At 42.6% G+C, this 26064-nt stretch overlaps 1 protein-coding gene across 1 annotated transcript in view; it reads left to right on the forward strand.

The window, feature by feature from the left end:
• The first annotated feature begins 408 nt into the window (after positions 1-408).
• The window catches only part of LOC135269912 (transcription initiation factor TFIID subunit 1-like), a 31832-nt gene continuing 6176 nt past the window's right edge, over positions 409-26064 (forward strand). Inside the window, 18 exon segments of the mRNA XM_064364541.1 lie at positions 409-532; positions 1135-1262; positions 1359-1466; positions 1589-1679; positions 1682-1752; positions 2542-2715; positions 3156-3260; positions 5489-5689; positions 6166-6307; positions 6673-6803; positions 7494-7574; positions 11107-11256; positions 11416-11535; positions 11831-12006; positions 12580-12758; positions 15336-15549; positions 16338-16503; positions 19194-19405. Of these exon segments, the coding sequence (XP_064220611.1) occupies positions 424-532; positions 1135-1262; positions 1359-1466; positions 1589-1679; positions 1682-1752; positions 2542-2715; positions 3156-3260; positions 5489-5689; positions 6166-6307; positions 6673-6803; positions 7494-7574; positions 11107-11256; positions 11416-11535; positions 11831-12006; positions 12580-12758; positions 15336-15549; positions 16338-16503; positions 19194-19405 (2558 nt within the window). The 5' untranslated portion in view covers positions 409-423.

A 26064-nucleotide genomic window follows, 5' to 3' on the forward strand; every position in this document is an offset into this window, starting at 1 on the left:
TATGATAATAAATGATATGGTAAAGTATGTTAACAACAAATGGTAGTCAACTGTATTAACAAATACAACATCTATCAATAAATTAATTATGAAACGTTCATAATAACACACAACCCATAAAGTGGGCAGAATGAAAGGGAAAAACCCTATGTCTTACGTTTTAAAAATTAGACATTTTTGTATCCCGGGGCAGTGGCTCACGCCTGTAACCCCAACACTTTGGGATCCCAAGGCAGGCCAATCACTTGAGATCAGGAGTTGCAGACCAGCCTGGCCAACCTGGTAAAACCCCCATCTCTGCTAAAAATACAAAGATTAGCTGGGCAGTGGCACATGCCTGTAATCCCAGCTACTCGATAGGCTGAGGCACAACAATTACTTCAACCCGGGAGGCAGACGTTGCTGTGAGCCAAGATCACGCCAATGCATTCCAGCTGGGAAGACAGTATCGTTTGGGATGCTCAGGCCATGCCCCGGCTGTTGGAACCTCCTGTTTTGACACTTGATCCCAATGATGAGAACCTCATTTTGGGTATATTACTGGCAGAGGCCAGTGTTCTTTCTCCTTTGGCAACTTGCTGTTAATGTCAAGGAACAGGAGGAACTCAGAAGGGTTGCAGAAGATTAGGACTAGAAACTTGTAGGTAGCGGCTTGAGAGAGCAAAGTTTTGACTGTTCATATTACTTGTGTATATGCTTAGGGAACACTCATGCAGGAATGTTAGAAAGTTGTAACTTTGAGATGTCAAGAGTATAGTGTATTCAGTTAGTGAATCATGGACTAGAAACTTCCAGGTAGCAGTTTGAGAGAGCAGAGTTGTGACTGTTTATATTTTTTGTGTATTGCTTAGGAAAAACTCATGTAGGAATGTTGGAAAGTAGTACTTCTGAGATGTCAGGTGTGTAGTTCAGTTAGTGGATCATGGGCTAGAAGAGATTTGGGTTGGGATGAAAGATATAGGTATAGTTCAGTTAGTGAATGATGGACTAGAAGTGATCTGGGGTGAGATGAAAGACCTAGTTAAGAACTTCATTGGGACATCCACCACCTTAAAAAAGAGAACTGGAAACTTGTCTGTAGGAAAGGTGAATATTCAGGGATAGCAACTCAAGTGATTTTTGTTTTATCCTCAGAAATTCCTGATGAGAAGGAAGAGGCCACCTCTAACTCCCCCTCCAAGGAGAGTAAGAAGGAGTCATCTCTGAAGAAGAGTCGAATTCTCTTAGGGAAAACAGGAGTCATCAAGGAAGAACCACAGCAGGTGTGTGAAGAAAAAAGGGACTTGGTGTTTAGAAGAATAAAGAAAGGTAATAGGGAAGGGTAGTCTGACTAGATTTGTTTGATGATCTATCATTAGAACATGTCTCAGCCAGAAGTGAAAGATCCGTGGAATCTCTCCAATGATGAGTATTATTACCCCAAGCAACAGGGTCTTCGAGGCACCTTTGGAGGGAATATTATCCAGGTACAAATAGTGTCTTTTCTGTGATAGAGGAGAACCCCGTGGCTTTGTTCTGACGGAGGATATGGGAAAATCTTATTCAGGCTGGAATTAGCTAATTTTAACCCTTTTGTTTCCTGTTTTAGCACTCAATTCCTGCTGTGGAGTTACGGCAGCCCTTCTTTCCCACCCACATGGGGCCCATCAAACTCCGGCAGTTCCATCGCCCGCCTCTGAAAAAGGGGCACTGTCTCAGCCAGGTCCCCACTCAGTCCAACCTTTGCTAAAGCACATCAAAAAAAAGGCCAAGGTATAGTTGAATTCTGGTTAGAAAACAGCTATAAAGGATATTGGGATATAAATTAGGAAAATGTACTGGATATTAGATGGTATTAGGGAGTTGGTTGTTAGATGTGATAGAATGTTATTTTGGTTATTTAGGAGAGAATGTCTTTATTGTTAAGTGATGCATGTGAAAATATTTAAAGGTGAGGCGTCACAATGACTGCATCTTTCAAAAATCATCCAGCAAAGTCTATAGAAAGATACAGGTCTTTAAAAACGGCAAAATATGAACAGTTATGTGGGATAATAAGTGTTCATAGTACAGTCGTCCTTAGGTATCCATGGGAGATTGGTTCTAGGACCTCCTCCGGATACCAAAATGTTTAGATGTTCCTGTCTCTGATAAAATAGCTTAATATTTGCACATAATCTGTACACATCCTCTCTTATACTTTAAATCATCTCTAGATTACTTATAATAACTACTCCAATGTAAATGCTATGTGAATAGTTGTTACACTGTTTAGGGAATAATGACAAGAAAAGTCTGTATCTGTTCAGCACAGATGCAGTTTTTTCTGAATATTTTCTATCTGTGGTTGGTTGATTTGACGGATGTAGAACCCGTACGTGGATATGGAGGGCTGACTGTACTATTCTTTGAACTCTACAGTATATTTGAAAGTTTTCATTATGAAACTGAAAATTGGCAAGGTAAAATCTTTTTGATATGTTTGTCTCAGATTGAACAACTTCATTGTGTGTAGTAATTGTCCTGTCAGGAACTAGATGGTATTTTCTTTGTTCTGGGCAGATGAGAGAACAAGAGAGGCAAGCTTCAGGTGGTGGAGAGATGTTTTTTATGCGCACGCCTCAGGACCTCACGGGCAAAGATGGAGATCTTATTCTTGCAGAATATAGTGAGGAAAATGGACCCTTAATGATGCAGGTTGGCATGGCAACCAAGATAAAGAACTACTATAAACGGGTGAGTCTGCTCAGAAGATTGTTTTTAGACGTATGTTGCTTACGTACAAACTTTTTGTTATTAACATAGCTGTAGTTAGAGAACGACTGATAATCTGTGAATACATTTAGACCATAAATTTCTTGGGAGAAAGGAGTGGTACCTTTTTTGTAACAACATTGAGCATCTCAAATCTCAGAATCCAAAGTCAAAATCCAAAAGTCTTTGATCACTAACATGATACTCAAAGGAAATGCTCATTGGAGCATTTTGGATTTCCAGATTGAGAATGGCCACCTGGTAAGTATAATGCAACTATTCCAAAATTCAAAACACTTCTGGTCCCAAGCATTTTGGCTAAGGGATACTCAACCTGTATTAGTAAAGTGCTATGCTCATATCGTGTAGGGTTATTGATTATATTCTATGATTAATAACTGGATCTTCTGTGTTCCTTGTAGAAACCTGGAAAAGATCCTGGAGCACCAGATTGTAAATATGGGGAAACTGTTTACTGCCATACATCTCCTTTTCTGGGCTCTCTCCATCCTGGCCAATTACTGCAGGTGAGGAACTCTTTCCTATTTTTACTGTTAACTAAGGAAATTGATAAATGAGGAGCCAGTCAGCCCAGAAAGATTATCATTCTACTTGATTGAGATGGTTTGTATATCAAGTACAAAGAAGATCCGTATAATCCAAAAATGTTTTAAAGAAATCTTTTTCTTAAAACTGATCGTGGCTGGGCGTGGTGCGCATGCCTGTAGTCCCAGCTACTTGGGAGGCTGAGGCGGGAAGGTCGCTTGAGCCCAGGAGTTCTGGGCTGTGGTGCGCTATACCAATCGGGTGTCCACACTAAGTTTGGCCTCAATATGGTGACCTCCTGGGAGCAGAGGACCACCAGGTTGCCTAAGGAGGGGTGAACCGGCCCAGGTCAGAAATGGAGCAGGTCAAAACTCTCGTGCTGATCAGTAGTAGGATTGCACCTGTGAATAGCCACTGCACTCCAGCCTGGGCAACATAGCGAGACCCCCGTCTCTTAAAAAGAAAAACAAAAAACCGTGAATTGTGTTGTTATTATTCTAAATACAAAATAGATTTTTAAAAATACACACTGGTAAGCTCAGTAACATCTGGGAAGCATAAGATAGTCAACGTAGGATGAATTTACTATAATTTATGGATGTTTAATTTTTGTATATAAAATTGATAACATTTTGATCATATTAGCTGTGTTTTTTGTGAATATTGAACCACAGCTAACTGTGCCATCTACAGTCCCCCGCCATAGTGAAATGCTTTTTTTTTTCTCATTTGTTCTAATGCGTGTAAAGAGGCTCTCTGGTAACAGCTTTTATATATTCAAGGGGGGAGTATGGTGGTTCACAAATGATGTGGAAAATCTCTAGCACGCTCCTATCTTGCTTTTTCCTCCATTTCATTACTCTTGGCAATCTTAACCATCGGTCCTATTCTTATACCTAATTTATTCTACTGTCGTTACTGTTTATTCTCCTAAAGCATCAGCAAAGCTGTTTTTTCTTTATCCTTTATATCCATAGTCTATTGCCTACCAGACTTTGAGTATCATCTTTATATTGTTGTTCTCTCCCTGGAACTTTCTGTTGAGGTTTTCTACCAATCCAGCCTCTTCTTTTGTGGCTACCTTTGTGGTCTCTTAAAGATCTTTTACTGTATTCTTCTGTAATTCTTTTTTCTGCCTATATTTCACATTTAGAATTTTCTTCCCACACTCATAGTGGTGATCTTCCCTCCTTCTGTCTACTCTTCTGATTTCCGGGAAGGCTTTCCTTAGACTCAGGTTTCTTGTGACAGTTGATCCCTATCTGGCCTCTATTTAAACTAGCTCACATGTTTCTGTTCAGCTGTCCTCTGTCCTACTGTCTTGTTTTCCTTTTTTTTCCAGCCTATTCTGTCTAGCACTCTTTCTACCTCATTGGTTGTTTTATGATTTATTTATTTGGAGGCAGGGTCTGGCTCTGTCACCCAGGCTGGAGTGCAGTGGTATGATCTTGGCTCACTGCAACTTCTGCCTCCTGGGCTTAAGCCATCCTCCCAACTCGGGCTCCCAAGTAGATGGGACAACAGGTGCATGCCGCCACATCCAGCTAATTATTGTATTTTCTGTAGAGACGGGGTTTTGTCATGTTACCCAAGCTGGTCTTGAACTCCTGAGGTCGAGTGATCTACTTGCCTCGGCCTCCCAAAGTGCTGGGATTACAGGCATGAGCCACTGTGCCCAGTGTTGTTTTATTTGTTAATTAATTCCCTAATTTATTCAACAAATGTTATTTTCATCTGTTGTATGTCGGGCTACATTGGGATCTAGAGTAGTAGTATAGTACTTAGTACATTATAAAGTAATTTTCATGTGTGATCTTCATAGCAGTCTTGTGAGGCATAGGCATTTTTTTTTCCTACCCCAACCCCAAGGTATAGGCATTTTTAAGTTATCTCTGTTTTGTAGGTGAGGGAAACTAAGCTCAGACATGTTAAATAGCTTGTCTGACATCATACAGGTAATGGCAGAGCTAGCTTCATCTGAATTTACATGCTGTATTTTCTCCCCTACTGACTCTGAAGGATAGACAGTGGATGAAAAATTGTTTAATTGTATTTGATAATCCATATTATTATTTATTTGTATTACTGGATAGACTTTAGATGGCATAATGAAGATGGAGAGCAATAAGCTTGATTTTGCTTTCTCAGTAGTGGACTGAATTTCCCAGGACTACTCTGTATATAACTTTTGTGGTTTTACTTTTGTTAGGCATTTGAAAACAACCTTTTTCGTGCTCCAATTTATCTTCCTAAGATGCCAGAAACTGATTTCCTGATCATTCGGACAAGACAGGGTTACTATATTCGGTTATTAGTGGCTATTTTTGTGGTTGGCCAGCAGTGTCCCTTATTTGAAGTTCCTGGGCCTAACTCCAAAAGGGCCAATACGCATATTCGAGACTTTCTACAGGTAAGAATGGGAGGATAGGAAGGGGGTTGTGTTGTATATAGAAAGGGTACGTTGGGGCCAGGTGTGGTGGCTCATGCCTGTAATCCCAGCACTTTGGGAGGCTCAAGCGAGTGGATCACTTGAGGTCAGGAGTTTGAGACTAGCCTGGCCAACACGGCAATACCCTGTCTCTACTAAAAATACAAAAATTAACCGGGCGTGGTGGCGTGCGCCTATGGTCCCAGCTACTCTGGAGGCTGAGGCAAGAAAATTGCTGGAGCTTGGTAGGCCGAGGTTGCAGTGAACTGAGATCATGGCAATGCACTCCAGTCTGGGTAGAGGCAGAGTGAGACTGTCTCAGAAAATGTGGGGTGTGTGGGTTTGGGAGCACATTAGGAAAGATGAAAATACATTAGAGCTTAGCAAGGGAAGAGGCCCTAGTGAGGACTTTTATCCTTTCCTTTGCCAAAAAAACATACACTTGGTTTGTTGGGCAGGTTTTTATTTACCGTCTTTTCTGGAAGAGTAAAGATCGGCCACGGAGGATACGAATGGAAGATATAAAAAAAGCCTTTCCTTCTCATTCAGAAAGCAGCATCCGGAAGAGGCTAAAGCTCTGCGCTGACTTCAAACGCACAGGTCATACGTTGTAACTAGTTATTTGTCTGCCTTTTTCCAAGAAAAGAATTTTGATGACTTTGAGTTAAAGGATAAACATACAGTTTTAATAAAATAGAAATTGATGACCGTTGAAAGGAGGCAGCAGATCTTCTAAGGCTCTGGTTGCTTTTTTGAATTTGGCTGCCAGGAAATTTAGTGTGATTGTTGGGTATCTTTTATGAATTGTAGGAAACTTAGCAGTAGGGGTTTTCTTGGCCTGTCATGCCAGCTGTGGCTAGGCCTGTTAGCAGTTTTGGTTTGCTGTCTCTGTTGCTGTCAATAAATATCAGGGCCTTTGGAATAATTCAGCATGGTCTCATTCTCTATGTATATGTCTTTTCCAGGGATGGACTCAAACTGGTGGGTGCTTAAGTCTGATTTTCGTTTACCAGCGGAAGAAGAGATCAGAGCTATGGTGTCACCAGAGCAGTGCTGTGCTTATTACAGCATGATAGCTGCAGAGCAACGACTGAAGGTGAACACCTTCCTCTCAGACACCACTTACGCCTGTGGTTGTTTCCCTTCTCCCCCCGCAGAGAGATGAGAGAGAAGACTCTCTCTCTCACTGGCTTAGGGATGGTGGTTACTAGATTATTACCAATTACTAAAAAGTTCAAGTTGTATAAAGTACTTCCTATGTCCATCAGTTCTGGGGAAAACTACAGTGTAGCTAAGTATCAGTGGGAAGGCTCAATGAGGAACTTTGGGCATATTGTTTTGCTTTGAAAATGGTGACTGGGTGACTTTAATCTCTTCTTTGCACGATAAGCATATAAGCAGGGAAAGTACTTGTCAGCCTCTTAGGTGGGCAGAGATGATGATGGTGCTGAATGTATGGTTTACAGAATTCTTACAAGGCCAAAATAGAAAAGGTCCAGCTGGGGTGGGACGGCACAGCTCTGTCCCCCTGAGCTAATGAGTGTCAGTTAATGAGCATCTCTGTTCAGCTTGTTTATGGGCTGTAACTATCTGTATATCTGCTAGTAAGCTCCTTGGCATGTGGTAATGTATCTTCTCATGGCTTAAGGCTGTGCCGTGGTGTTAGATACAGTGAAAACTTTGTGGAATCCATCTGTGCATATTCTGTACTTGCTATTCAGTAAAAAAAAACTTGTGCTTTGTGTTTTTCAACTGACTGATTTATGCATGGATCTGTCCTTTCCAGGATGCTGGCTATGGTGAGAAATCCTTTTTTGCTCCAGAAAAAGAAAATGAGGAAGATTTCCAGATGAAGATTGATGATGAAGTAAGGCTTTATACTAGTGTGTATTATTAGGTTTGTTTTTGTTTTTGTTTTTTTTTTTTTGAGACGGAGTTTCGCTCTTGTTACCCAGGCTGGAGTGCAATGGCGCGATCTCGGCTCACCACAACCTCCGCCTCCTGGGTTCAGGCAATTCTCCTGCCTCAGCCTCCCAAAGTGCTGGGATTACAAGTGTGAGCCACCGCGCCCGGCCTGTATTAGTCTTTAATACATCTCATTTATCCTTTTAAAAGAGACAGCTTTGTTGAGATAAAATTAATAAACAATAAACTGTACACATTTGAAGTATGCCATTTGATGCTTCCTACTTTATCCATGCCAGCAGAAAATAGACAGCTTTATTGAGATAAAATTGACATACAGTAAACAGCACACATTTAAAGTATACTATTTGATGCCTTCCTGTTTTATTCATGTCAGAAAAGATGATATTTGATATGTCAAATATTTGCTATGATAGGTTTTTTGTTGAGATGGAGTTTTATTCTGTCACCAAGCTAGAGTGCAGTGATGTGATCTTGGCTCACTGCAACCTCCGCCTCCCGGGTTCAAGCGATCCTCCTGCCTCAGCCTCCTGAGTAGCTGGGACTACAGGTGTGTGCCACCATGCCCAGCTAATTTTTTGCATTTTTTGTAGAGATGGGGTTTCACCATGTTGGCCAGGCTACTCTCAAACTCCTGACCTCAAGTGATCCCCATGTCTTGGCTTCCCAAAAAATGCTGGGATTACAGGCATGAGCTACTGTGCCTGGCAGAATTTTCATTTTTTTTTTTTAGAAAGAAGACTTTGACATGATTTGTAAGACTCCATGTGATTTGGGACTTGAATATAACTCTGACCTCCTTTCGTCTCCTGTCACTGCCTGTCTTATAGTCTAAGCTCCATTGATACTGGAGTTCATTCAGTTTCTTAAATTTCTCTCCTCTTCCAGAATTTTGCAACTGTTGCATCCTCTGCTGACATATTTTTTTCTGCACTCCTCTGCCATTGGACTCTCATCTACAAGTGATTTTCTCTGGGAATCTTTTCCTTTTTCCCTCATGCCACCCTGGGTTTGGATTGGATGATAATTCTTCTTTCATTATGTACATATAGCACCTCTTTACTTTTTTTTTTTCCCAAGACAGAGTCTTGCTGTGGTTACCCAGGCTGTACCGTGACGAGATCACAGCTCACTGTAGCCTTGAACTCCTGGACTCAACCAATCCTTCTACCTCAGCCTCTCGAGTAGCTGGGACAACAGGCACACACCACCACACCCAGCTAATTGTTTGCATTTTTTGTAGAATTGGGGTCTCATGGCCGGGTGCAGTGGCTCACACTTGTAATCTCAGCGCTTTGGGAGGCCGAGGTGGGTGGACCACTTCAGGTCAGGAGTTCGAGACCAGCTTGGCCAGCATGGTGAAATCCTGTCTGTACTAAAAATACAAGATTAGGCCAGGTGTGGTGGCTCATGCCTGTAATTCCAGCACTTTGGGAGGCCAAGGCGGGCGAATCACGAGGTCAGGACCAGCCTGGCCAATATGGTGAAACCCCATCTCTACTGAAAATACAAAAATTAGCGAGGCGTGGTGGCACACACCTGTAGTCTCACCTAGTCAGGAGGCTGAGGCAGGAGAATCACTTGAACCCGGGAGGCGGAGGTTGCAGTGAGTCAAGATCGCACCACTGGACTCCAGCTTGGATGATAGAGCGAGACTCTGTCTCAGAAAAAAAAAATATGAAATTAACCAGGCGCATGCTTGTAATCCCAGCTACTCGGGAGGCTAAGGCAGGAGAATCACTTGAACCTGGGAGGCAGAGGTTGCAGCAGGCCGAGAGCACGCCATCACACTCCAGCCTGGACAAAAAGAGCGACACTTTGTCTCAAAACAAACAAAAGAAATGGGATCTCACTGTGTTGCTCAGGCTGATCTTGAACTTCTGGGCTCAAACTATCATCCTGCCTTGGCTTTCTAAAGTGTTGGGATTATAGGCATGAGCCACTGTGCCTGGCGTCCTCCACTTTCTTACCATGATCTCATAGTACTGAACTTGGTTGGCTGTTTTTCCCTCATTGACTTGAGGTTCATGAAAAGTAGCATGGAGTAGTGTGTAGTTGGTATTCAATAAATATTTGTTAAATGAATTAATTAATTATAAAATGAAGCAGAAAATGAGGCCACACAGAGTGAGTAAAGAATCATTGTTGTACTACTCTTTTGAGGTTGGAATGAAAAATGAGTGGATATCTAAGAATTTCAGAAATTCAGAATTCTGTTGAGTCCAGGCACAGTGGCTCAGGCATGGAATCCTAGCACTTTGGGAGGCCAGGGCAGGAGGATTGTTTGAGGCCAGGAGTTCAAGACCAGTCACCTGGCCAACATAGTGAGATCCTGTCTCTAAAAAAGAAATCTCGGCTGACTGCAAACTCCACCTCCTGGTTTCAAGTGATTCTCCTGCCTCAGTCTCCCGAGTAACTGGGATTACAGGCATGGGCCACCACACCTGGCTAATTTTGTAATTTTTGTAGAGATGAGGTTTCTCCATGTTGGTCAGGCTGGTCTTGAACTCCTGACCTCAGGTGATCTGCTCGCCTTGGCCTCCCCAAAGTAGGGGAGGCAGGTGTGAACCACCGTGCCTGGTCTACTCTTTTTTTTTTTTCTTTTTTTGAGACAGAATCTCACTCTGTCACCCAGGGTGGAGTGTAGTGGTGCAATCTCTGCTCACTGCAACCTCTGCCTCCTGGGATCAAGCCATTCTCATGCCTCAGGCCCCTGAGTAGCTGGGACTATAGATGTGCGCCACCACACCTGGCGGATTTTTGTATTTTTAGTAGAGACGGGGTTTCACCATGTTGGCCAGGCTGGTCTTGAATTCCTGGTCTCAACATAATTGCCTGCCTCAGCCTCCCAGAGTGTTGGGATTACAGGCATGAGCCGCCACACCTGGCCTCATGTGTACTGCTGACTGGTCTGTGTGGGCAGGCACAGTCACCCCTTGGCTTAATTTTGTAAGAATTTTGAGGGGTTTAGTAAACACTATTCAGGGTCCCAGGAGAGGACAGACCTTTTTGACCAAACCAGTGGCAGAAATAGAATGGGCTTTAGTTTAGTGTCACTGGCATAGGGGGCCCATGCTTTTAAAGCAAGCATATCAACTATTTTGAGAAAATAGATTTCATTCCCTAACAGCTATTTGAGCAATTGGACAATAAAATGTAGGCATTAGTCTAACTTTGAGCATCATGACTGTGAGGAAAATACTGTCCTTAAGAATGCTTATTGAAGTCCAAAGGATATGGGGCTGAAGGGATACCACTGTTCCTTATTCTTCTCCTTATATTGGCTGAGCTCTTGATCTCTTATTTAACTGTTGATTTTTGTGGACAGTTTAAGAAAGCATGAACCCACAAAAATTAAAAAGCAGAAAAAAAGAAAGCATGAAATTGTTTGTAATTATTCTACTCTTGTAGGTACTGGCTAGACATAGAACAAATGTTTCCCATTGCCCTGAAAATCTTTTTTTTAATCTCAGGTTCGCACTGCTCCTTGGAACACCACAAGGGCCTTCATTGCTGCCATGAAGGGCAAGTGTCTCCTAGAGGTGACTGGGGTGGCCGATCCCACAGGGTGTGGTGAAGGATTCTCCTATGTGAAGATTCCAAACAAACCAACACAGCAGAAGGTGAGATTGTGTTTATTTCTAGAATGAGAAAGTCAGGGGAGAAAGAAATGGGTGAGTGGAGGACTTGGAATGTAGTTCAGTTAGAAGAATGACTTAGATGCCTACTTACAAGGAGCTCAGGTTTTTAGGATTCTCACTTTTTTCTTTTGTTTGAGGTAGGATGATAAAGAGCCCCGGCCAGTGAAGAAGACAGTGACAGGAACAGATGCAGACCTTCGTCGCCTTTCTCTGAAAAATGCCAAGCAACTTCTACGTAAATTTGGTGTGCCTGAGGAAGAGGTGAGTGTGGAGGTGAAAACATAGAGGATACTAGGGGCTTTCTATAGAGAGGGAATCGCTAGAAGGCAGACGTAAAGAACTATCTGGGGAACTTTGTATTGTAGGGTGTAGTAGGCCAAGTCTTAGATATTGTTTCAGGAGTTATCTTTCTTTGTAATCTGCTTTGGGATTTTTTTTTTCTGGTCTGATTGTGTACATTGGCTACTCCTTTGAAATCCCTGAATGATTGTGTGTGTGTGTGTGTGTGTGTATGTGTGTGTGTATATATATTTGCGTGTGGCTATTTGTCTTATAGATTAAAAAATTGTCCCGCTGGGAAGTGATTGATGTGGTGCGCACAATGTCAACAGAACAGGCTCGTTCTGGAGAGGGGCCCATGAGTAAATTTGCACGTGGATCAAGGTTTTCTGTGGCTGAGCATCAAGAGCGTTACAAAGAGGAATGTCAGCGCATCTTTGACCTACAGAACAAGTGGGTCATTTTAGTGCTACAGAAAATTCAAGCTGGAAAGGGGAGAAGTTCCAGGCACTATTTCATAATAAAGAGGAGGTCACTTAAAAGTATCACTACCTAGGTAGTCAGATATCCAACATGTCAGGGTAGTATCTGCTTGTAATACCACCACCAGAGTACCTACTCCTTCAAACCAACTTGGCAAAATTTTTGAATGGAAAGAGATGCTGGTCTTGAGCGCTAGGTTTCGTGACAACTCTTATGGCCTACTTGGGCCTAACAGACAGCACAATGGTAGCAGGTGACAGGTGGGTGGGGTGTGAGAGGAGAGTAATACACTACTAAAAATGACCAGTGTGCTGATTTATTTCTCAAGTTCTCTCCAGGAATTCTGAAAGACTTACTACAGTTTTTCAAACTTGTCTTGTTTACCAAATGTCTAGGAAAACTTTGTAAAGCTTTTCTGTTACGGGCCCCATGTCTTAGTGGATTTTGAGTCTGCCTTTTTTAAGGTTGATCTCCCAGTTTTTTACTTTTGCCTGCAACCATATTTCTTTAGCTCTTTCTGCACATCGATTTTTCTCTTTTTAGGGTTCTGTCGTCAACTGAAGTCTTATCAACTGACACAGACAGTAGCTCAGCTGAAGATAGTGACTTTGAAGAAATGGGAAAGAACATTGAGAACATGTTGCAGAACAAGAAAACCAGCTCTCAGCTATCACGTGAACGGGAGGAGCAGGAGCGGAAGGAACTACAGCGAATGCTACTGGGTGAGGATAGTGACTTCACAGACAGATACAAAAGAGAAGGACTGAAAAACGAGCATAAATAACTGCAGACTGTAATTGAGGTGGATCTGGAGGCAGAAGATACAGGGGATGCATGTGGAAGTCTGTAGATGAAGTAGAAAGCTTTTTACAAACTGGGCTCTAGGCTCGTCTGTGGAGGGTAAATTGAAAAGATGCTGTCAATCCACTGTTGCCTCTGTATCAGGTGCTTGGCCAAGCCTGAGCTATCAGTGCTGTACTTCAAATGAGCTTTTTGTGCATTTATCCTAGAGGGTAAGAGTTTTTTTTTTTTTTTTTTTTTTTTTTTTTTTTTTTTTTTTTTTTGAGATGGAGTTTCAGTCTTGTTGCCCAGGCTGGAGTGCAATGGTGCGATCTCGGCTCACTGCAGTCTCCACCTCCTGGGTCCAAGTGATTCTCCTGCTTCAGCCTCCCGAGTAGCTGGTATTATAGGCATGCGCCACCATGCCCGGCTAATTTTGTATTTTTAGTAGAGACAGGGTTTCTCCATGTTGGTCAGGCTAGTCTTGAACTCTGGACCTCAGGTGATCCACCTGCCTCGGCCTTCCACAGTGCTGGGAATATAGGTGTGAGCCACTGCACCCGACCAAGAGTTATTAATACAGAATCTGTAAGTGAATTTAGGGAGTTGTCTTTGAAACTTCTGAAATTACATGTAAAAATATGCAAATGTACATTTTCTTTCTCTTTTTTGGAGACAGGGTTTCATTCTGTCACCCAGGCTGGAGTGCAGTGGTATGATCTTGGCTTACTGCAGCCCCCGCCTCCCAGGCTCAAGCAATCCTCCTGCCTCCGCCTCCCGAGTAGCTGGGACTACAGGTGCACGCCCCCACCTTGCCTGGCTAATTTTTGTATTTTTTGTAGACGTGAGATTTCACCATGTTGCCCAGGATGTCTTGAACTCCTGAGCTCAAAGTGGTCCACTTGCCTCTGCCTCCCAAAGTGTTGGGATTACAGGCATGAGCTACTGTACCTGGCCTTATATGTGCATTTTCTGAGAACATTGATGGCTTTCAGAAGATCCTCAGAAGGAGTCTTAGATCCTAAAAAAAGAGTTTTAAAATTATGGAAATTGAGGGTGGGAATAATAATGACCTGAATTGAGTTGGAATATGGAGGGGATTGAGGATGAAAATCGAGGCAACCTTAAGATTTTATTCTGGGATTACTAGAAAGATGTTGGTACCATTGATTACAAAAGTAGTAAATTTCAAGGTCTGGCATGGTGACTCACACCTGTAATCCCAGTGCTTTGGGAGGCAGAGGCGGCCAGATCACCTGTGGTCAGGAGTTCAAGACCAGCCTGGCCAACATGGTAAAACTTCATCTCTACAAAAATTAGCCAGGCATGATGGTGGGTGCCTGTAATCCCAGCTACTTGGGAGGTCGAGGCAGGAGAATCACTTGAACTTGGGAGGCAGAGGTTGCGGTAGCGAGTAAACTCTGTCTCAAAAAAAAAAAAAACAAAAAACCTGCATTTGAACAAGATCCCCAGGTGATTCCTATTCATATTAATGCTTGAGAAGCATATGCTAGCTAGGCTTTAAGACTCAGGACTTGTTTTTGTAGTGCCATTTATTTTTCTCCGAATTGCATGCTTGGGTACCTTTTTTTTTTTTTTAATGGTCTCGTTCTGTTGCCCAGGCTGGAGTGCAGTGGTGCAAGCATGGCTCGTTCACTGCAGCCTCAACCTCCTGGGCTCAAGGGATCCTCCCACCTCAGCCTCTTGAGTAGCTGGGACTACAGGTGTATACCACCACACCTGGCTAGGAGAAAAAAAATTATAGAGGCAGCGTCTTCCTTTGTTGCCCAGGCGGGTCTCAAACTCCTGGGCTCAAGCGATCCTCCTACCTTAGCTTCCCCAAATGCTGGGATTACAGGCATAAGCCACTTCGCTTGGCCTTGCATGCTTTTATTTGTAATGTGATCATCACCCACTTCCTACTTGGTCTTTTCTCTTGCCCTTGTGTTCAGAGGAGTCTGTTTCTCTGTCTCCTATAGCAAACATGTAGTTCTTTGAGGTTCTCTCAGAACTTTTTGTACTTAGAAAAGTTGGGAAATTGGCTAGGCATGGTGGCTCACACCTGTAATCCCAGCCTGTTGGGAGGCCAAGGCTGGCCTATTGCTTGAGCCCAGGAGTTAAGAGACCAGCCTGGGCAACATGACAAGACCCCATCTCTATGAAAATTTACCTGGGTGTCGTGGCACACACCTGTAGTCCCAGCTACTCAGGAGGCTGAGGTGGGAGGATGGATTGGGCCTGGGAGGTGCAGGTTGCAGTGAGCTGAGATTGCACCCATGTACTCTAGCCTGGGTGACAGAGCCAGAGAGAGCCTGTCTCAAAAAAAATAAAATTAAAAAAAGTGGGGAAATTGACAGTGGCTAAAATGAAGTCAGGAAAGGACAAATCAGTATATTCTTGGGACTGATGATTACTTTGATGCTTTTTGTAGAATTGAGCTTTGATATCTCCACTGAACCCCAAGAAAATGATCATTTGGGAGGTAAGGAGAACATTTGAAAATCTTTTGTACCTTGCAGCAGCAGGCTCAGCAACATCAGGAAACAATCACAGAGATGATGACACAGCTTCTGTGACTAGCCTTAACTCTTCCGCCACTGGACGCTGTCTCAAGATTTATCGCACATTTCGAGGTGAAGAGGGGAAAGAGTATGTTCGCTGTGCGACAGTCCGAAAACCAGCCGTCATTGATGCCTACGTGCGTATACGGACTACAAAAGATGAAGAATTCATGTGAGTTTGATTCACCACTTTTATTTTCTTCTTTGAGGACAGAGTCTTGCTCTGTGGCCCAGGCTGGAGTGCAGTGGTATGATCTCGGCTCGCTGCAACCTCCACCTCCTGGGTTCAAGCGATTCTCGTGCCTCGGCCTCCTGAGTAGCTGGGATTATAGACGTGCACCACCGTGCCCAGCTAATTTTTGCATTTTTAGTAGAGATGGGGTTTTGCCACGTTGGCCAGGCTGGTCTTGAACTTGGGTCAAGCGATCTGCCTGCCTCAGCCTCCCAAAGTGCTGGAATTACAGGCATGAGCCACGGCGCCTGTCCTAATTCACCGCTTTTGAGTGTGATAGGGAGAATAATAATGATGGGGAATGGTGATTGGGGGAGGGGGCTTAAGTTTTAGAGACGGGATTCTTCGCAGTTGTTTCTAGAACTGTGCTGTAATTGAGAACTGTCTTGCCTTTAGATTTTGGGTTTGAATAGAGCCAAATTACAGGGAAAATTCTGTCCTTTATTTGACACAAGATAAAGGCATGTCTTGTTCCATTTTGGTCCTTTGCATTTTGACTGATTGGTTTGCAAAAATCTTAGAGATTACTCAGGACTTATTCTAAGAGAGTTACCTCTGCAAATGGAGTGCTGATTAGGGAGGGAGATGGGAATGGCACGTAGCCCTTTTTATCTTAGCCTGGATGGATTACTCTAGTCCTGAGGTGTTAAACTATCAGGATAGTCTTCTTGGTTAAGGTTTGCTCATGGTCCTGTGATTTTTCTTCCTCTGCCTCCCACATTGTTCAGTCGAAAATCTGCCCTTTTTGATGAACGACATCGAGAAGAGATGCGGAAAGAACGGCGGAGGATTCAAGAGCAGCTGAGGCGTCTTAAGCGGAACCAGGAAAAGGAGAAGCTCAAGGGTCCTCCTGAGAAGAAGCCCAAGAAAATGAAGGAGCGTCCTGACCTAAAAGTAAGTATCATGTTATGTGATTACAGGTCATGGAACAAAGGAAGAAAGTATACCTTTTCCTTTAGCTTTTGACATCCTCCTTTACTGGGAAGGAGGGAAGTATATTGTGGAAAGCTGGTTTGAATTGATGTGACTTCTTGAGCGTTCTCAGTACTAATGTGAGTGGTATTGACAATTCCACATCCAATCTGGTGCCATTGTTCTCTCTCTCTCTCTCTCTCTCTCTCTCTCTCTCTCTCTCTCTTTCTGTCTCTCTTTTTTAGACAGGGTCTGACTCTGTTGCCCAGGCTGGAGCACACTGGCATGATTTTGGCTCACTGCAGCCTCTGCCTCCTGGGCTCAAGCCATCCTCCTACTTCTGCCTCCCGAGTAGCTGGGGCTACAGGCATGTGCCACCACACCTGGATAACTTTTGTATTTTTTGTAGAGATGGGGTCTTGCCATGTTGCCCAGGCTAGTCTCGAACTCTGGAGCTAAAGTGATCCTTCTACCTTGGCTTCCCAAAGTGCTGGGATTGCAGGCATGAGCCACTGTGCCCACCCAGTGCTGCTGTTTTCATTGGCTGTCATTTGTTTTTTTTTTGTTTGTTTTTTGAGATGGAGTTTTGCTCTTGTTGTCCAGGCTGGAGTGCAGTGGTGTGATCTTGGCTCACTGCAACCTCTGCCTCCTGGCTTCAAGTGACTTTCCTGCCACAGCCTCCTGAATAGCTGGGCTTACAGGTCTCTGCCACCATGCCTGGCTAATTTTTTATATTTTTAGTGAAATGGGGTTTCACGATGTGGGCTAGGCTGGTCTTGAACTCCTAACCTGGTGATCCATCTGCTTCGGCCTCCCAAAGTGCTGGGATTACAGGCGTTGAGCCACCATACCTGGCCTGTCATTTATTGTTTTGTTTTGTTTTTTTTTTTTTTTTTGATGGGGGCAGTGTCTCACTCTGTTTCCCAGCCTGGGGTGCAATGGTACAATCTCAGCTCGTTGCAACCTCCGCCTCCTGGGTTCAAGTGATTCTCATGCCTCAGCCTCCCAAGTAGCTGTGCTACCAGGCATATGCTACCACACCCAGCTAGTTTTTGTATTTTTAGTAGAGATGGGGTTTCACCATGTTAGCCAGGCTAGTCTCAAACTCTTGATCTCAGGTGATCTGCCCACCTCAGCCTCCCAAAGTGCTGGGATTACAGGCATGAGTCACTGCTCCTGGCCTTATTCTTCATCTGAAATATTTTCTAGGAGTTGAGATAGGTTTGGTAGCTGTTTTGTTTGTTTGTTTTAGAGGCAGTCTTGCTTTGTCGCTCAGGCTGGAGTGCCGTGGTGTGATCTCGGCTCACTGCAACCTCTGCCTCCTGGGTTCAAGGGATTCTCATGCCTCACCCTCCCGAGTAGCTGGGATTACAGGTGTGCACCACTATGCACGGCTAATTTTTTGTATTTTTAGTAAAGACAGGGTTTTCCTATGTTGGCCAGGCTGGTCTCGAACTCCTGGCTTCAAGTTATCCTCCCACTTTGGCCTCCCAAAGTGTTGGGATTACACGCTTGAGCCACCACTCTTGGCCCAGGTTTGGTAGGTTTTTTAACATGTACTTTCATGTCTCTTGCCTGTGTGTATACGTTGTATATATTTTTAAATATGTATCTTTAAAATATTGCACATATTAAAAGAAGCAACAAAAATAAAACATGTGTTTTTCCATCACTTAGTAGGATCACAGATACTACTGTGATTGTACTAGCATCATAAGATGAGGTAGTTGTGGTAGAGTGGAAAGAGCCGTGAACTTAGAAAAGGAAGATCTGAATTCATTTAATAGGTCTGTGACCTTCTCCAAGCTTGTTTTCTCTAATATAAAATACGTCCGCAGTGGTGTTGTGTTAAATGATATAATTCAAGGGAAGCACTTTGTAAACTATAAAATATCCAACAAATGTAAAGAGTTCTTAATGCGTACTGAGGTCATTAAGTATTTTAATGTTCCTTTCTTGTCTGTGGCATTAGATAAGTGTGATACAGTATTGGTCCCATTTTACAGATGAAACTAAGGCCTAGGATACCAGAGCTACTCGTTTGCACAACTGAGATGGAGACTTGGTGTTATCAAACCTTTTTCTTGTTCTGAATAGAGAATGGGAATATACCTTGCAGGCTGATTATGCTTCTGAATGTAGACGTTGGGGCTTCCAACAGCTCTTCTCCTGCATATTTAATATTTTCATAGTTTACAACTTAAATTGGGAGTGGGAATCTTCTTCTTTTTTTTTTTTTTTTTCCCTTACCTGATATTTAAAGCAATGTTCAGTCTCTGGATTTCTTTTTTTTCCCATGTGTTGTTTCTGTACGTGCAGTGTTTTTCTAGTGGCTTCTGATTGATCAGTGCGTAACAATTCTATTGGAGCAAAAGTTCTGAAGCTGACTTTGTTTTCTCCCTACGTTGTATATACAGTTGATCTTTGAACAACATGGATTTGAACTGCATGGGTCCACTTATGTGTGGATCGTGGTATGTGGAGCCTGTGTATATTGAGGGCTGGCTTTTTGTATATCTGGGTTTCACTATGTGTGGATGTTGTTATACTTGGGGGTCCTGGAACTAATCCGCTGCATATACTGAGGGATGACTGTATTTCTTACCTGCTTATCTCTGATACGTGTTTTAGCCTACTTACCTCTGACATGTTTGATACTTTTCCTTTTGCAGCTGAAATGTGGGGCATGTGGTGCCATTGGACACATGAGGACTAACAAATTCTGCCCCCTCTATTATCAAACAAATGCGCCACCTTCCAACCCTGTTGCCATGACAGAAGAGCAGGAGGAAGAGTTGGAAAAGACAGTCATTCATAATGATAATGAAGAACTTATCAAGGGTGAAGGAACCAAAATTGTCTCGGGGAAACAGCTAATTGAGAGGTAAGAGATAGCAGGCAGGAAGTGCTGTGGGACAGATTTATTTGAGGTTGGTTGTATTGGTGGCTGGCAGGGGTGGATGTGATGTGTTCTCTGAAGTAGAACTGAAGGAACTGGAATTGTGATGGCTTTTCCTCAGTAATTGTTGCCCGTATATGAAATTATAGCACTCGTTAGGTTGTACCACTTGTTTTGGGGCATGATGCCTAACTTCTGAGTCTGTTTCCTTAGTTACAAAATAAAACCATCCTTACCAGGGTAGTTAAGAGAAAATGAGACAGACTACAAAGCATATAGTACAGTGCCTGACATGTAGTAGCTACTCAGTAGATGTTAATTTTCTCTTCTACTTCTAGATGCTTATGATATTTGCAAGGTCCCTAATCTCGTAGTGTTTTTTTGAGGCAAAGTCTTGCTCTGCCACCCAGGCTAGAGTGCAGTGGCTCACTGCCACCTCTGCCTCCTGGGTTCAAGCGATTCTCGTGCCTCAGCCTCCCAAATAGTTGGGATTATAGACGCCTGCCACCATGCCCAGCTGATTTTTGTATTTTTATAGAGACAAGATTTCACCTGTTGGCCAGGCTGGACTAGAACTCCTTACCTCAAGTGATCTGCCTGCCTTGGCCTCCCAGAGTGCTGGGATTAGAGACGTGAGCCACCGCGCCCAGCCTTGGAGTGTTATGATAAAGGCCCATCCCAAAAGATGGAAGAGACATATAAACTGTGCTTATACTTGTGTCTTATCCTCAGAGAGTTTAATAGATATTAAAATGGAGAAGTTGTAAAGTTCTTTCCTGTAACTTCTATAGTTTGAAAATGGTAAACCTACAGAAAAGTTGAAAGACTATAGTATATAATTTCTCAATATTCACCAATTGTTAACATTTTGCTACGTTTGCTTCATTTTTATATACCTAAAACTTTTTGTTTTTTCCTGAATCATTTGGAAGTAAGTTGGAGGCATCATATTTCACTCCTAAGAAAGTTAACCTTAATAATATATAATATTCAGATCTCATTCAGTCTTCCCCAGTTGTTTCTGTGTCCTTTATTGCTTTTGTCCCCAGTTCTGGATTCAATCCCAGTTCAAACATTAAATATATTTTGAATCACTATGTTTTTCTTTTCTTTTCTTTTTTTTTTTTTAAAGATAGGGTCTGGTTTTGTTACCCAGGCTGGAGTACAGGGGCATGAGCTCAGCTCACTGCAACCTCCGCCTCCCAAGCTTAAGTCATTCTCTTACCTCAGCATCTGGAGTAGTTGGGACTACACTCATACGCTACCACACGTGCCTAATTTTTGTAGTTTTTGTAGAGACAGGATTTTGCCATGTTGCCCAGGCTGGTCTCAAACTCCTGGGCTCAAGCAGTCTTCCTGCCTCAGCTTCCCAAAGTGCCGGAACTACAGGTATCAGCCACTGCACCCAGCCCCATTATGTTTTTCATGACATTGAATTTTTTTGAAGATTCCAGGCCAGTTGTCTCAAAATATTCCACATTCTGGGTTTGTCTGATTGTTCTCTCATTGATTAGATTCCAATTAAATCTTGTTGGCAAGACATTTAATGTCACATTTAGGTAATATACTTATTATACCATATCAGCAAGCACATAATGTCACTGTTTTGATCGTCTTGTTAAAGTGGTAATTGTCAGATCCTATAATAAAGTGTGCTTTTTCATTGTAATTAACATGTTGGTGAATATCCTGTTGCCTGACCATCTTTGAATAGTTTCAGCATCGGTTGATGACCATTGCCTTATTCAGTTATTTCAGTGGGGGTTCCAAAATGGTAATTTTTCTACTTCTAGCACTTCTTCTACATTGGCTAACATTTTTCTATAAAAAAGAGCTTTCTACTCTCCGTTTTTAAGTATTACCATGGATTCTGAAATTGTTACCTTTGTAAATTCAGTGTTGTATAATTCTTCACATAATGAATTTTGATGCTCACATAGTGTCCCAAATTTGACTCCCTCAAGCCAGATCCTGTGTGTGTGTGTTTTTTTTGAGTAGAAGTAGATAAGATCCAAAGAGATGAGTCAGAAAAGCTAAGGCTTTGAAGAAAGAAGTGATCAGGATGTCAGTGAAGAAGTGGAATAGAGCTTATTTTTTATGAAAAAAAAGAAAGAAAGAGAAAGGGGGAGAGAGAACAAGAGTCTTGCTCTATTGCCCAGGCTGGAATACAATCTAAAAACAGGTATTAAAAACCTCTTTTATGCCGATAACTGTGCTTAACAGCGGAGACAGGAAGGAATAAGGGAAGAAAATAACAAACAGCCAACCAATATTTCATTTAAATCTGTGAAATGCTATGCAAATGCTGAAGAGTGATTTACTTCCAATTATGTGGTCACTTTCAAAATAGGTGTAATGTGATACTAAAAGAAATGTATGTTCTGTGGACCTGGGGTGGAAAATTCTATAAATGTTCACTGAGTTTACTTGTTCCAGGTCTGAGTTCAAATCATAAATGTCCCTGTTAATTTTCTATCTCGTCGATCCGTCGAATATTAACAATGTGGTGTCAACGTCTCCCGCTATTATTGTGCGGGAGTCCAAGTCTCTTTATAAGTCATTAAGAACTTGTCTTATGTAGCTGGCTGCTCCTATATTGGGTGCATATATTTTTATGATCATTGACTCCTGTTACTGCATTGGTCCTTTTTCCGTTAGGTACTTCTTTGTTTCTTTTAGTCTTTGTTACTATTAAAGTCTGTTTTGTCAGAGACAAAAGTTACAACTCCTTTTTTTTTTTTTTTTTTTTTTTTTGCTCTCCATTTGATTGGTGAATCTTCCTCCAGCCCTTTGTTTTGAGTCTTTGTGTGTCCTTGCTTGTGTGATGGATCTGGATACAGTGTACCGATGGGTTTTGACTTTTTATTCAATTTGCCTGTCTATGTCTTTGATTGGGATGTTTAATCCATTTAAATTTAGGATTAATATTGATATTTGTGAGTTTAATATTGTCATTTAATGCTAGCTGGCTATTTTACCCTTTAGTTAATATAGATTCTTCATTATGGAGATACTCTTTACCTTTTGGTAAGTTTTTGGGATGACTGATACTGTTTGTTCCTTTCTGTGTGTAGTGTTTCTTTCAGAAGCTCTTGTAAAGCAGGCCTGGTGGTGGTGAAATCTTTGAGTGCTTGCTTGTTCGTGAAAAATTTAATTTTCCTTCATTTATGAAGCTTAGTTTGGCTGGATATGAGATTCTGGGCTGAAAGTTCTTTTCTTTGAGGATATTGAATATTGACCCCTACTCTCTTCTAGTTTGTAGAGTTTCTGCTGAGAGGTCTTCTGTGAGTCTGATAGGCTTCCCTTTATGAGTAACCTGACCTTTCTCTCTAGCTGCCCTTAGAATTTTCTCCTTTATTTCAACCCTGATGAATCTAACGATTATGTGTCTTGGAGTTGCCCTACTTGAGGAGGAATATCTTTGTGTGGTGTTCTCTGTATTACCTGGAGTTGAGTATTGTCCTGCCTTAGTAGGTTAGGAACGTTTTCCTGAATAATATCCTGAAGAATATTTTCCAGCTTGGATTCATTCTCTTCATGACATTCAGGTACACCTATCAATCGTAAATTAGGTCTTTTCACATAGTCCCATATGTTTTGGAGACTTTGCTCATTCCTTTTTACTCTTTCTTCTCTAATCTTGTCTTGTCGTTTCATTTCATTAAGTTGGTCTTCAACCTCTGATATCCTTTCGTCTGCTTGATCAATTCGACTGTTAAAACCTGTGCATACTTCGCTGAGTTCTCCTATTGTATTCTTCAGTTCCATTAATTCACTTATATTCCTCTCTAAATTGTCTATTCTCGTTAGGATTTCGTCAAACCTTTTTTCAACGTTCTTAGTTTCTTTGCATTGGGCTGGAACATGTTCTTTTAGCTCACCAAAGTTTCTTATTATCCACATTTTGAAGCCTGATTCTGTTAATGGAACGCACTCATTCTCCATCAGGCCTTGTTCCCTTGTTAATGAGGAACTGTGATCCCCTGTAGAGGGAGAGGCATTCTGATTTTGGGTATTCTCTGCCTTTTTACGCTGGTTTCTTTCCATCATTGTAAATTTATCCACCTGTCGTCTTTGTAATTACCGACTTTCAAATTAGGTCTCTGAGAGGATGTCCAACTTACTGATTCCCAGCGCCAAAATCTGAGCAACCCACTGCGCCAGCTAAAACGGCAGCGTTGATTCTTGGTGCTTTTCTGCCTGGGAATCTCTGGTCTGGCTTCCGTCTTGAGTCCCTTTTTCAATCAGCTGAATGGGCGACTCTGCCTTCCCGGAGCTCCAGACATCGAGCGAAAGGGGACCCAGTCCTGTTTACTCTACACCGGGAATTGCCACGCCGGCCACAAGAGTTGCGCTGGTGACCCGTGGGGTTCCTCCGCTGGGAATCTCCTGGTCTGTGAGCAACAAAAGTTCGTCTGAAAGTGTGGCATCCTGTCGTTCTCTGCGCTTTCACTGGGAGCTACAATCCTCAGCTGCTAGTAATCGGCCATCTTGGATCTCTCTGTGTTTTTTTTTTAATGACCTTGTAAATATTCGAGAACTTTTTGCTTTCTGGCACAAGATTTTTTTTTTTCCCCTCTCTCGAGACGGAGTCTTGCTCTGTTCCCCAGACTGGAGTTCAGTGGTGCAATCTCGGTTCACCACAACCTCCACCTCCTGGGTTCAAGTGATTCTCCTGCCTCAGCCTCCCAAGTAGCTGAGATTTCAGACGTGTACCACTACACCTGACTAATTTTTGTATTTTTAGTTGAGATGGGGTTTTACCATATTGGCTAGGCTGGTCTCAAACTCCTGACCTCAGGTGATCTGCCTGCCTCGGCCTCCGAAAGTGCTGGGATTACAGGCCTGAGGCACCGTGCCCAGCCTTCTGGCACAAGATGCTAAAGGCTCTCTTTGATCTTTTCTTGTCCTATACCTATAGTCAGCCATTTCTCCAAGAGCCCAGGTTCCTTTTTCTTTTTGAGATGGAGTCTCATTCTGTCACCCAGGCTAGAATATGGCACAATCTCAGCTCACTGTAACCCCTGCCTCCCAGGTTCAAGCAATTCTGCCTCAGCCTCCCAAGTAACCAGCTTGCCCAGCTAATGTTTGTATTTTTAGTAGAGATGAGGTTTCACCATGGTGGCCAGGCTGATCTTGAACTCCTGACCTCAAGTGATCTGCCTGCCTCAGCCTCCCAAAGTGCTGGGATTACAGACGTGAGCCACTGTGCCCCCCAGGTTCCTTTTACTGGGGAATGCTATTTAGAAACCAAGATCTAGGTGTTAGATATGCTCATTACCATTGAGATGTCTTTGCTTCAGGACTCTTTTTTGGATAGAACTGGGAAACACACACACACACACACCACACAAACCACACACATCCCACACCCTCCCCTGCCACACAGTTTTATTTTTTTTTTTGATACGGAGTTTTACTCTTGTTGCCCAGGCTGGAGTGCAATGGCGTGACTGTGGCTCACCGCAACCTCCGCCTCCCGAGTTCAAGTGATTCTCCTGCCTCAGCCTCCAGAGTAGCTTGGATTACAGGCATGCGCCACTATGCCTGGCTAATTTTGTATTTTTAGTAGAGACGGGGGTTTCTCCATGTTGCTCAGGGTGGTCTCAAACTCCCAACCTCAGGTGATCCCCTGCCTCGGCCTCCCAGAGTGCTGCGATTATAGGTATGAGTCACCTCCCCTGGCCCATATACATATATTTTAAATCACAACTTTATACTGTTACCTCCAATTTAGGTTGTATCTATAGATTTTTTTTCTCACCTTCCCTCATTTCATATTTATATCCATTCTCAAGAAATAACTTAGTTTCTCTATAGAATTACTTCGAAATCAATGTATTTATTGAGAAATTTGCTCTGTCCTACTTTATGTACAAAATAGTTTCAGAATTACCATAATAATACCATGACCAACAACAAACCTATGAAGTAGGTTCAAGATGTTTTTCGTAGTTTTTCTTAGACTATATATATATCACTGTGGTATAGTTAGGATATTATATCTCAAACATACTGAATCAATTCTGTTTTTGTGTGTAATTTAAGAAATCAATTTGATACAGTTAGAGTCATTTATTTCTATTTGTATTCAGTTTTGGGTTCTTTTTCCCATCCTTGTTGATTTATTTTATTTTTTGAGACAGAATCTCGCTCTGTTGCCCAGGCTGGAGTGCAGTGGCGCTATCTCAGCTGACTGCAAACCTCTGCCTCCTGGATTCAAGTGATTCTCTTGCCTCAGCCTTCCGAGTAGCTGGGGTTACAGGCGTGTGCTACCACGCCTGGCTAATTTTTGTATTTTTAGTAGAGATGGGGTTTTGCCATGTTGGTCAGGCTGGTCTCGAACTCCTGAGCTCAGGCAGTCCCTCCACCTTGGCCTCACAAAGTGCTGAAATTACAGACATGAGCCACCACACCCAGCCCCCATCCTTGTTGATTTAATTATTAATATCTGTAATAGTCATTGTTTTCTGAAGCACATTAAAAGAGGAAGATAGGCTGGGCATGGTGGCTCATGCTTATAATCCCAGCACTTTGAGAGGCTGAGGTGGGAGGATCACTTGAGCTCGAGTTTGAGACCAGCCTAGGCAATATAGCGAGACCCTGTTTGTATTACTGAAAAAACAGTTTTAAAATTTAAAAAA

The sequence above is a fragment of the Aotus nancymaae genome, unplaced genomic scaffold (genome assembly GCF_030222135.1).
Source record: "Aotus nancymaae isolate 86718 unplaced genomic scaffold, 86718_ANA_hifiasm-v0.15.2.pri h1tg000058l, whole genome shotgun sequence".
Taxonomy (NCBI): domain Eukaryota; kingdom Metazoa; phylum Chordata; class Mammalia; order Primates; family Aotidae; genus Aotus; species Aotus nancymaae.